At 50.1% G+C, this 12,174-nt stretch overlaps 1 protein-coding gene across 2 annotated transcripts in view; it reads left to right on the forward strand.

The window, feature by feature from the left end:
- The first annotated feature begins 1,004 nt into the window (after nucleotides 1-1,004).
- NUP160 (nucleoporin 160) overlaps nucleotides 1,005-12,174 on the forward strand; it is a 54,168-nt gene continuing 42,998 nt past the window's right edge. For both annotated transcript variants that reach the window (XM_045015911.1, XM_045015912.1), the window contains exons 1-7: nucleotides 1,005-1,148; nucleotides 1,851-1,959; nucleotides 2,644-2,854; nucleotides 4,762-4,984; nucleotides 5,590-5,668; nucleotides 10,535-10,649; nucleotides 11,024-11,182. In XM_045015911.1, the coding sequence (XP_044871846.1) occupies nucleotides 1,052-1,148; nucleotides 1,851-1,959; nucleotides 2,644-2,854; nucleotides 4,762-4,984; nucleotides 5,590-5,668; nucleotides 10,535-10,649; nucleotides 11,024-11,182 (993 nt within the window). In that variant the 5' untranslated portion in view covers nucleotides 1,005-1,051. The remainder of the gene's footprint in view (nucleotides 1,149-1,850; nucleotides 1,960-2,643; nucleotides 2,855-4,761; nucleotides 4,985-5,589; nucleotides 5,669-10,534; nucleotides 10,650-11,023; nucleotides 11,183-12,174) is intronic.

A 12,174-nucleotide genomic window follows, 5' to 3' on the forward strand; every position in this document is an offset into this window, starting at 1 on the left:
GGGGGCTTCGGAGAAGGGATGGGGCTAGAGGTGGGGCAAGGGTGTTCGGTTTTGTGTAATTAGAAAGTTGGCAAACCTAATTGTGCTTCAGCCAGCTATTCTGCACAGTAAATGACTGGTGTCCCCCCCATATTAGGACATGTGACATCCCCACATGTCTCCTCCGCCCCCACAACCTGGGCCCTGCTCTCCCCACCTCACCTCACCTGTGTGTGTGTGGGGGCGGGGGTCTCTGGCAGCCAGAGCTGGGCAGGGAGCAGAACAGAGCCACTCCAGGATGCTGCCTGGTGCAGTGCAGCAGCTGCCTGGCAGTGTGCCCGGCTGTGTCAGGAGTGGGCTACCTTCCCGCCCAGGGCTTGGCTTCCAGGACCGCGGCTGAGCAAGCCGGAGCCCCCCCCGCCCCTAGAACACCCAGCTGCCCCAGAGAGCCGGCAGGCGCAGCCTGGCTGGGGAGGGGCGGCAGCAGCAGCCTGCTCTCTGCCCAGGCTCAGCCTCTGGGGACAGGAGCCGACCCGGGGGCTCGCTTGCCAGCGGGGCTGGAAAAGCCTCTGGCCCAGGCCCTTCCTCTCCCGGCCCAGGCTGGCTGCTGGCACGGGGGGGGGGGCACTCGACCCTTCGTGCCTCCGCAAGTCACCTCCCTACCCCCCCGTGCAAGGCAGGGGCGGGCAATAGGCGCCCGCAGCCCAGACCCAGACCCAGACCCCCACGTGCCCTCAGAGCAGCCTGGCCCAGCTCTTCATCTACTTCCCATCGTCACTACTGGGGCCGCGGCGGGGAAAAGGATTAAACCCGGACCGGGAAATCTGGACTCTCCGGGCCCGGGCGCCGGGGCTGCCGCGTGCCCAGGCCGGGCCGGGGACTGGCCCGCGGGCCGGGCTCTCGCGCGATGACTTCGGCGCACCCACGTGGGGGGTCACGGGGCGCCGCGCGCCAGTGGGCGGAGCGGGCGCGTCCTTGGGCCGCTTCCGCGCGGGGGTCGTGGCCCCGCCCCCTCGCGCCTCGGTCCCGTCCCCGCCTTCCCGTGGGGCCGCGCGGCGCGCGGGAAGGGAACATGGCGGCGGCGCTGGCCGAGCGGAGCTGCCTGGAGCTGAGCGGGGCCGAGCGCGGCCCGCGCCGCCGGGTCCGGGAGCTCGCGCTGAGCCCGCCAGGTACCGGGATCCCGGCCCCGCCCCCGGGACTCCTCTGCCCGCCTGGCCGTCCCGGCCCCGCCCCCGGGACACCCCCCTCCCGCCTCTCCTCCCGGGACACCCCCCCCGGCCTCCCTGCCCCTGGGACACCCCCTCCCGCCTCTCCTCCCGGGACACCCCCCCCGGCCTCCCTGCCCCTGGGACACCCCCCCCCGCCTCTCCTCCCGGGACACCCCCCCCCCCCGGCCTCCCTGCCCCTGGACATCCCCCTCCCGCCTCTCCTCCCGGGACACCCCCCCCGGCCTCCCTGCCCATGGACATCCCCCTCCCGCCTCTCCTCCCGGGACACCCCCCCCCGGCCTCCCTGCTCCCGGGACACCCCCCTCCCGCCTCTCCTCCCGGGACACCCCCCCCGGGCCTCCCTGCCCCTGGGACACCCCCCTCCCGCCTCTCCTCCCGGGACCCCCCCCGGCCTCCCTGCCCCCGGGACACCCCCCCCCGGCCTCCCTGCCCCTGGGACACCCCCCCTCCCCGCCCAGCCTCTCTGTCCCTGGACACCCCTCGCCTGTCCCCGGGCCCACCACCCCGGCCTCTCCTCCACAGCTCCCACGACACCCTTCCCCCCGCCCGGGCTGCCCCTGCCACCAGCCCACCCTGAGGGCCGCACGGTCTCCCCTCCCGGATCCCCGCCTTGCCCACACTCACCCCTTCCCTTCCCCGCAGGTGCCAGCCTGGGCCCCGGAGCCGGGCGCTACGCAGACAGCGCTGGCGGGTTCTGCTACCAGGAGAGCGCCCAGCTGGTGTCAGTCACTAGGAACCGCTTCATCCACTGGTAAGCGGTGGGGGAGGGCGCATGGGTATCAGGGACCCTGCAAGGCACACCCCATGTTGCTCCTGCCCCGGTGTGCATATTGCCTGCCCCATGGCGAGTATTGCCGCTGGGCAGGGATTGCCCCCTAGGCATGTGTCTCAGGCTGCTCTTCCCCTGTGGGGTGGGGGGCAATAGCGATGCCAGTTCAGTGCAAGGTGTCCCGTTAAAGTCAATGGATCGGATTTGAGCATGTGCCCAAGTGCTTTGCTGAATGGGATGAACTGCTGCATGGCGATCCTGAGTAATAGTTAGTGGGAACAAGCCCATGGCTCCCTGTAGCAGGATACTTTTGTCTGCCTGCTGCAGAGTCTATGGCCAGGTTGACACTAGGAAACTAGGTCAGTATAACTGTCGCTCAGGGGTGTGACAGATCCGTACCCCTGAGCAATGCAATTAAACTGACACTACCCTGGTGTAGACAGCACTAGGTCCCATCCACCTAGCTACCATCTCCCTGGGAGGTGGAGTACCTACGTGAATTGGAGAAGCCCTCCTGTTGGGTAGGTAGCATCTTCACTGAAGCGCTGCAGTGGTGCCACTCCAGTGTAGACCTGCCCTGTGAGTCTAAACCTGTGTTGTGTTGATCACTGCTGACCTGAGAGGCCTCACAATCGTCAACATAAAAAGCTTTTTTATTTTTTTCAGGACCACTTCTGGAGACACTTTGGAGTTGGTGGAGGAGTCTCTGGATATAAACCTCTTGAATAATGCCATTCGGCTCAAAATCCAGAACTGTAGCCTCTTACCTGGAGGAGTGCACGTGTGTGAGACACAGAATCTCGTTGTCATCTTGATTGTGACCAATCAGACGGTGCACCGTCTGGTACTGCCACACCCTGCTCGCATGTACAGGAGTGTAAGTAGTCTGGGTGGAAATACAAACAAACTTTGAGATTGTTTCAAGAAAATAATTCTAATAAACTAGCTACAAATTACCTTTTAGAATCAAAGATTGGTGTTGGCATAAACATAGTTGTGGCATGGATCATTGGAACGAGCTTTGATGGAAAGTGATCTGAAACCTGTAGTTTCTCCACCTAGCATTTTTCGTATTTTTAAAAACTAGTTTAGGGCATTTTTTTAGTATAGAAACCTGCTGAAATAGTGGTGCATATACTACTCTGAATATTGCATGTACATATGAAATGTATGTCTGTGCTAATTTGATATTTGAATATTAGATTAGGATTTTCAGAGGATCCTAGGGAGCTAGGTACCCAATCCATGGGAACTTGAACATTGGGGCCCAAGTTGTTTGAAATCTGTGACCATTACCATTTCAAGAGCTGTAGAGCAGGAGTGCAAGCTCAGGGTGTGTCTCTTTAAATCTCAAAGACTCCATGTATGTAGTCACTTACGCATCTATGATTTCCAAATTTTTCTGGTTGAGACTCCTTTAGAGATAGGACACACATTCTTAGTTCCCAAACCAAACGATCCCAAATCATTGGCCAAGTCAAGTGAAGCCCTATGCTATACTCAGAGACAGAAATGCCCCAGATTCTAATACCAGAAGGGACCGTTATGGTCATCTTGTCTGACCTCCTGGATAACACAGGCCAGAGAACTTCCCCAAAATAATTCTAGAGCAGAGCTTTTAGAAAAACATCCAATCTTGATTTAAAAATGGCCAGTGATGGAGAATCAACCACGAGCTTGATAAATTGTTCCAATTGTTAATTACTCTCCCTGATAAAAATGTCTGCCTTATTTCAGTCTGAAATTTGATAACTTTTGAAAACTGCATATGATCACTTCAAAAAATGCTGGGGGTGTTCTAGACATCAAAGGGCAGAACCCTATTAATTTTGGTGAAAATGGAAAACTGGAAAAGCCCAATTTTCACTAAAATCCCCATTTGATCACTCATGCAGAGGTGAGAGAGTCACTTCACAGAGGCCTGTGGGAGGGGAGCAGAGTCACTCTGGATACAGAGTTAATGATGACATTTGGGTTAGGGTTAGTGAGTCCCTTGCCTCCCAACTCTGGCCATGGACAGGCCCTCCCAGCTGGCATGGCCAGAGGGGGGAATGAGGGGCCCAGCTGGGTGTATAGCTGGGCCTACATAAGGCATGAAGTGTGCGATCCTCCAATTATTTTGTGGGATGTAAAGCACTTGTGCAGGAATGTGGTGGTGTTACCAAGATCCTGGCATGTATCTGGGAAGGAGAGTAGGTCCACCAATGGATTATCTAATCCACTTACACTTTGAGATCCACTCTTAAATGGTCAACCCTTGGCAGCTAAAAATGAGGGAAAGAGCCAAATTTAGGTGATCAGAGAACTTGCATCAAAAGATCTTTTCTCAGTAAGTAAAAGCCAGTAGTCAGTGCCGGCTCTAGACCCCAGCGCGCCAAGCGCGTGCTTGGGGCGGCACGCCGCGGGGGGCGCTCTGCCTGTTGCCAGGAGGGCGGCAGGCGGCTCCGGTGGACCTCCCGCAGGCGTGCCTGTGGAGGGTCCGCTGGTCCCGCGGCTCTGGTGGACCTCCCGCAGGAATACCTGCGGATGCTCCACCGGGGCCAGCGGACCCTCTGCAGGCACGTCTGCGGGAGGTCCACCAGAGCCGCGGGACCGGCGACCGCCAGTGCGCCCCCCGCGGCGTGCCGCCGTGCTTGAGGCGGCGGAATTGCTAGAGCTGCCCCTGCCAGTAGTGGAGATTATGCATTTGTCATTCCTCTGGCAGTTCCTTTCTTATATCTCTAGTCTAACAGTTCTGTGTGTTCTTGGGACTTGTACTCTTTTCTCTCTCTCTCTCTCTAACAGGAGCTGATAACAGAGGGCCAGATGCAGTCTGTATTTACAGATATTGGAAAAATTAATTTTAGGGACCCTTCAAACTACCACATGATCCCCTCCATCCCTGGACTGGCCTCTAATTCCACTGCTTCAGCAGCTTGGCTTAGCAGTGATGGGGAGGCTCTCTTTGCTCTGCCGTCTGCTTCAGGAGGAATATTTGTCCTCAAGCTACCTCCTCATGATGGGCATGGTAAGAGTTGAGAGTAGAGTATGGAATCATAAGTATGTATTTATAAAGCATGTGTTAGTGTTTCTCACACCTTCACCGATTGTCCTGTCTATGCAAAAACAGCCATTTCATGCTGGTATAGAAGGTGACACGTAGTGAAGGATGACCATGATTAAATTAATACTGGTCTGGATATAGTGTACAACAGGGGTTCTCGGGGGTTGCGAGGTTATTACTTGTGGGGCGTGAGCTGTCAGCCTCCACCCCAAACCCTGCTTTGCCTCCAACATTTATAATGGTGTTATAAACTAAAAACTTTTTTATATATTTATGGGGGGGTCGCACTCAGAGACTTGCTTTGTGAAAGGGGGTCACCAGTAAAAAAAAAAAAAGTTTGAGAGCCACTGGTGTACAGGCTTCACACTCCCCCTCATGGCTTTGTCAGCGCCTCTCAGTCCTGACCTGCAGCATCCCTTCCTATTTCAGTTTTGGGCTTCATTTGATCTTGACTTTGTCTTGGGTCCTTATTGTAATCTGACTCCCATAATGCTTGATAATTCATGCCTGTTGAAGCAGCAAATGATATTCTGCACATTGCTCAGCAGTTTCATTTTCATTTTTTTCAGGGATAGTTTCAGTTGTGGAGCTGAAGCAGAGCTCTGTGATGCAACGTTTGCTTACAGGTTGGATGCCAACTGCTATCAGGTTAGTGTTGTCATGTGACACACAGGACTGTCTCTTTTAACACCCTGCATGGAAGCACGTGGATTGTATTCAGATACATTCAAAGGTAGACAAGCACACTGCAGGAGTAACGCTCAGCATTGAAATAGCACTTTTAAAAAGAGGTTTGGAACTTGCTGTAGGCCACACAGCGAGTCACAGTGACAAAATTGGGATCAAGAGCGAGGAGCTGGCTTAGTCCATTTTACTGTGCTGCCTCTGGATTTGCATGGCTGAGATCTCCAGGAGTATGTTGTGTTTAGTAACTGGCCCCTGGACTTTCACCCAGGAGTTGGTTGGCAGCCAGTGCAGATTAAGGATGACGAGTATGCGCTCTTCCCAGAAATCTAATGGTGACAGATGCATGGATCACTGTGGTCCATATTTGTGCATAATAGGTGAAATCTCTTGGGTAGCTGAAGACAAAGCAAGGTGTTCCTAGCCACTGCTACTCTATGGGCATCTGAAAGTGGGGACAAGTCCAGTAAGACCTCAGATTACTTAGACGACCATTGGGAAGCTCCCTATAATTTAGGGAGCCAATATGGATCTGACCACTTCAAAATGCTTCCTCCTGCCTTGACTTTGATAAGAACATAAGACTCTCCATACTGGGTCAGACCAAAGGTCCATCTAGCCCAGTATCCTGTCTTCCAACAGTGGCCACTGGCAGATGCTTCAAAGGGCACGAACAGAACAGGGCAGTTATCAAGTGATCCATCCCCTGTTCTCCAGTCTCAGCTTCTGGCAGTCAGAGTCTTAGGGACATGCACTAGCTACTGATGGACCTATTCTCCATGAACTTCTGATTCTTTTTTGAACCAGTTATAGTTTTGGCCTTCACAACATCCCTTGGCAACGAGTTCCACAGGTTGACTGTGTGTTGTGTGAAGAAATACTTCCTTATGTTTGTTTTTAAACCTGCCTATTAATTTCATTGGGTGACCCCTAGTTCTTGTGTTATATGAAGGAGTAAATAACACTTTCTTATTCACTTTCTCCATATCAGTCATTTTATAGATCTTTATCATATTCCCCCCCCCCCCCCGTCATCTCTTTTCCAGTCTTTTTAATCTCGTCTTGTATGGAAGCTGTTCCGTGCCCGTAATAATTTCTGTTGCCCTTCTCTGAGATGGGACAACCAGAACTGCATGCAGTATTCAAGGTGTGGGCATACCATATAGTGGTATTATGATATTTAATGTCATCTTATCTATCTCTTAATGGTTGCTAACATTCTGTTAGCTTTTTTGACTTCTGTCGCACAAAGAGCTGATATTTTCAAAGGACTACCCACAATGACTCTAAGAGCTTTCTTGGTGGTAACAGCTAATTTAGAGCCCATCACTAATGGTGTATAGAAACTTTCTCTCTGCATCCCATCCTGAGGTGACAGTCAATATGGGGATAGGTGAAATCCACCATGATTATTTAGTTTTCTATTCTTATAACCTCTCTCATCTCCCTGAGTATTTCACAATCACCATCCTAATCAGGTGGTCCGTAGTATATCCGTACTGCTACACTCTTATTATTCAAGCATGGAATTTCTATCCCTAGAGATTCTATGATACAGTTTGATTCATTTAATTTTTTTTTACTATATTTGACCTATGCTTTCGTTTGGTGCCTTCCCCCACCCACCCAGCAGAACCTACTCTATATTCTTATATATTTTGTACCCAGGTATTAACGTGTCCCATTGATTATCCTCTATCAATATCCTCATTTAATACCAGGCACTCAAGTTCACCAATCTTTGTATTTAGACTTCTAACATTTGTATACAAGCACTTATAAATTTTGTCACTTTTTAGTTGTTTGCCTTCATGTGATGTACTTGAACGGGACTCCTTTTCATTTGACTGTTTCTCTTTAGTTCCTACCTGTACTGTATCAGCTTCTATCCTTTCCTCTTTTCTAGGATATAGAGAATCCCTGTTAATAGATCCTCTCCTAAGGGATGTGTCTGTCAGAACTGTGTGCTCCTCTGCACCCATCTGCTTTCTCCCACCCCTTAGTTTAAAAACTCCTCTATGACCTTTTAAATTTTACATGCCAGCAATCTGGTTCCATTTTGGTTTAGCTGGAACCCATCCTTCTTGTATAACTTCCTCCTTTCCCAAAAGGTTCCCCAATTGCTAATAAACCTAAACTCTCCTCCCTATACCATCATCTCATCCATGCATTGAGACTCTGCAGTTCTGCCTGTCTAATTGGCCCTGCATGTGGAACTGGAAGCATTTCAGATAAAGCACCATGGAGGTACTGAACTTTTATCGCTTACCGTCCAGCCTAAATTTCACCTCCAGGACCTCTCACCTACCTTTCCTTATGTCACTGGTACCTACATGTAGCATGACCATCAGCTTCCCCCAAGCACTGTACATACATCTATCTAAATGTCTTGAAAAATCCACAGCCTTTGCACCTGGCAGATAATTCACCATGAGGTTCTCCTGATCATCACAGACCTGGCTATCTATGGGTATGTTTTCACTACCGGACGGATTGGCGAGCAGAGATCGATCCATCAAGGGTCGATTTATCGCGTCTAGTCCAGTGTAGACCCGGCCTATATTTCTAATAATCTAATCCCCCATTACTATTATGTGTCTCTTCCTAATAACTGGGATCTCCTCCTCTGGAGAGGTATCTTCAGTGTGAGAGGGTACCATGACATCATCTGGAGGGAGGGTCCCAACTGTGGTATGATTTCCCTCTCTAGTTTGATCTCCTCCCCCTGAGACTTTCATCCTCCTCAACAGCACAGAAACTGTCAGACAGGGGGTGGGACTACCCTGCTGTGTTTTGCAACGTCTCATCTATGTACCTCTGTGTGTCTCATCTCCAGTTCAGCCACTCTGGTCTCAAGAGACCATAATTGGTCTCTGAGGGCCATGAGTTCCTTACACTGATGCACATGTATGCCACCTGGCCGCAGGGCAGGTGATCCTACATGCTGCATTCAGTGCAATAAACCGGATATTCCCCACTCTGCTGCTGGCTTCTGCCTGCATTCTTTTGAACAAGAGGAGTGTCATAAGCTCTATGGGATCACAAGTGAGAGTTCTTGTGCTGGAAGAGAGATTGCATCTTCCAGTCCTTTGGGTTCTCTCACAAAGGCTCTAGTGTGACCACACCTATTCCTGCCAGCTCTCGCAGTCCAGTCTGCAGCACCTCATGTTAAACAGTGTCAAAGGCATCTGTTAGATCTGTAAGTACTAGATCTGTGACCTGTCTATTGCCATCAGCGCTGTCTCTGTGCCATGAAGCCACATTGAATGGGTCCATGGCCTGATCTACAAGGGCAAGTTCTTTGGCGGTATAGCCTTATGCGTGAGTTGAAATGATACCGTTATACCGACATAATCCCCGATCAGGACAGTCTCCTTCTGACATAAGAATGCCTCTTTTCAGTTTAGCTTGTTGCTTGAGGAAGGGATTTAAGCTAAACTGATAAGATGCTCTTCTGTCAGAATAAGTGTTTCCCCACATGGGGAGATGTCAGTACAACTAGTAAAACGTTCCCATGTCAAGGATTCCTGAAATGTATGTTGTGTTAAAATGCTGCTAGTTAGCCTGCATGCATCCTTGTGAGCTTCACCAAAGTGGGGACAGTTAGTGACTGGGTGGTAATCGGCAAGTTCAGATGACTTTTTGAGGATAGAGGTGTTTAGATGTTTTAAGTAACTTGTTACTACAGTGATATAAAATTAACATGGCACAATTAAATGGATTAAAAGCTAGCTAACTGATAGGGAATCATGGAACAGGTGTGTTTCTAATGGGGTCCTGCAGGGATCACTTCTTGGCTTTACCCCATAACACTGGAGGAAAATATAAAATCATCACTGAAAGTTTTCAGGTGAGACACAAATTTGAAGAGGACAGGTCACTGATACAGAGCAAACTGGATCTCTTGGTAAACTGGGTACAAGCAAATAATACGTGTTTTAATATGGCTAAATGTAAACGTATACACCTAGGAACAAAGAATGTAGGCCACGCTTAGGATGAGGGACTCTTTTTCAGTCATTGCTTCCCAGGATAGATTTTTTTTTTCTTGGAGGGATTGATAATCAGCTGAACATGAGCGCTCAGTGCAACTCTGTGGCCAAAAGGCCCAATGCGATCCTTGGATGCATAATTAGGGGAATCTCGCATAGGAGTAGAGAGCTTATTTACCTCTGTGTTTGATACTGGTGTGACTGCTGCTAAAATCCTGTGTCCAGCACTTCAAGAAGGATGTTGATACATTGGAGAGGGGCAGAGAAGAGCCACGAGAATGATTCTGATTGGAAAACCTGCCTTATAGTGATAGGCCTAAGGAGCTCAACCTATTAGCTTACCAAAGAGAAGGTTAAGGGGTGAGTTGATCACAGCCTAAGTACCTATGTAGGGAACAAATATTTAATAGTGGGTTATTCAGTCTAGCAGAGAAAGGCGTAACACCATGCAGTGACTGGAAGTTGAAGCTAGATAAATTCAGACTGGAAATAAGGTGTAAATGTTGAACAGTGAGAGTAGTTAACCATTGGAACAATTTACCAACGGTTGTGGTGGATTCTCCATCACTGACATTTTTTAAATCAAGATTGGATGCATTTCTGAAAGCTCTGCTCCAGGCATTATTTCAGGGAAGTTCTCTGTCCTGCGTTATCCAAGAGGTCAGACTAGATGATCACAACTGTCCCTTCTGACCTTTGAATCTGAGTAATTATTCACCTATTATGCTGTAAGCCCCTTGTGACAGGGAGCTCGCTGTCTTGTGTATGCAGAGATTTGCTCTCCTCAGTGCAATGAATACTCAATGAAATCATTCTGAATTACTACTTGTGTTTTCAGAGGTGACCAAGGCCCTTCAGACCTTCCTGTCAGCCTCTCCGTTCACTGCCTTGATCATGATGCCTTCCTATTCGCACTCTGCCAGGATCACAAACTCAGGATGTGGTCTTACAAAGTGAGTGAGTGTTTTGGGTTGTGATTTGCTTTGCAGATGGGGATGATTCAAGGCTAGTCACACCACCTGGATGATATCGAGGTGCTATGAGACAGAGGATGGGCTGTTCATCCAGCTGTGATTCTGAGACTTGGCTAAACTGGTACTCCGTGAACTGGCCGTGAGTTTGTTGAGTAGCAGGATTTCAGGGAACACGAAGAAATGGGGGGGAGAATAAAGGGGAAAAGTGGACCTGGGGCTAGTCCAGGATAAGGTGAGCTACGAGAGAAGGTGCGGAACTGCTGCTGGACTTGCATATTAAAGGACAGGAGGTGGAAAAGCTCCACCCCTAACCTTCCTTTGTGTTGCTTGTCTGCTGTCTTTGTTCTGGGCAGGACCAAATGTGTCTGATGGTAGCCGATATGCTGGAGTTCGTGCCTGTGAATAAGGACCTGAGGCTCGCTGCTGGAACGGGACACCGATTGCGGCTGGCCTATTCGCAGTCACTGGGGCTCTACCTTGGTGTTTATATGCATGCACCCAAGCGAGGACAGGTACGAAATGACCGGAACCTTCAAGAGCTGCAAAGACAGCGAATTATAGGGATACGCCAAGTTTTCTGAGCTTGTGTATGGGCTGGCACATAATAGCAAAGAGCGCATTTGCCAACACGCACTGCACGGAATAGTAGCTTCTGAATAGCGTTTCTCATCCCAAAACACTTTGCAAGATGCTCATGAGTCTTTGGGAGTAGAACTTTCCATGTTTGGTGTCTGCCAGTGGGTCTGCTGTTCGGGAAATGGAGGAAGAGGGAAAGGGATTCACTTTTGAGAATGGGTAGAGTGGAGTGACGTTACCCTTGTAACAAATTCTTGCACTGCTTTTTAAACAGCTGAAGTGAGTTGGGAGCAGAGATTTGAGGTTGGATGTGGTGATAAACCTTGGGGCAAACGGTCTCGGAGAGGCTGGTTTTGATTTAGTCCAGTTATGGAGGTTTTCAAATAATTCAGGATGGGAGTTTTAGTGAGCTACTGTTGTGTGTGGGGAATCTACTTTCCAGCTGTGTAAATCAGGGCTGCGCAGGCATGCGTAACTAAGGGAATCAGGGAGCCCTACTTCCTTCACTCCATGTTTAGCTATTGAAAGAGTGCAGAATGTGCATATCAAGTGCTTAGAGCCAAGCACCATCATAAATGGCATGCTCAGGGTGCATAAAACGATGCACAAACTGGGTTCACGTTTGGTGTTCTGGTGGGGCTGGGGAGGTGCTTTTTGACAAAAAGGCATCTAGGAGATTGCCAGCAACCAGGTACCCAGGAGGAAAACCTTGAGGCTGTAAAGTAAAGCTGCCAAAAGTGTGTAAATGATCCAACAGCATTAACTCTGGGCCCTGGGGGGCGGGGGGGGGGGGTGCATCTTGATAGTCTTTACTTATGTTCCTGTACAATAATCTCTGTAGGAGCCTTGCCTTATTCCGTTCACGGTGAACGAGGCAGGGATGCAGCATTTATTTTAAAATATCTTGCTAGAACAGAAATGAAGAGGA

This window comes from Mauremys mutica, chromosome 4, assembly GCF_020497125.1.
Source record: "Mauremys mutica isolate MM-2020 ecotype Southern chromosome 4, ASM2049712v1, whole genome shotgun sequence".
NCBI lineage: Eukaryota > Metazoa > Chordata > Testudines > Geoemydidae > Mauremys > Mauremys mutica.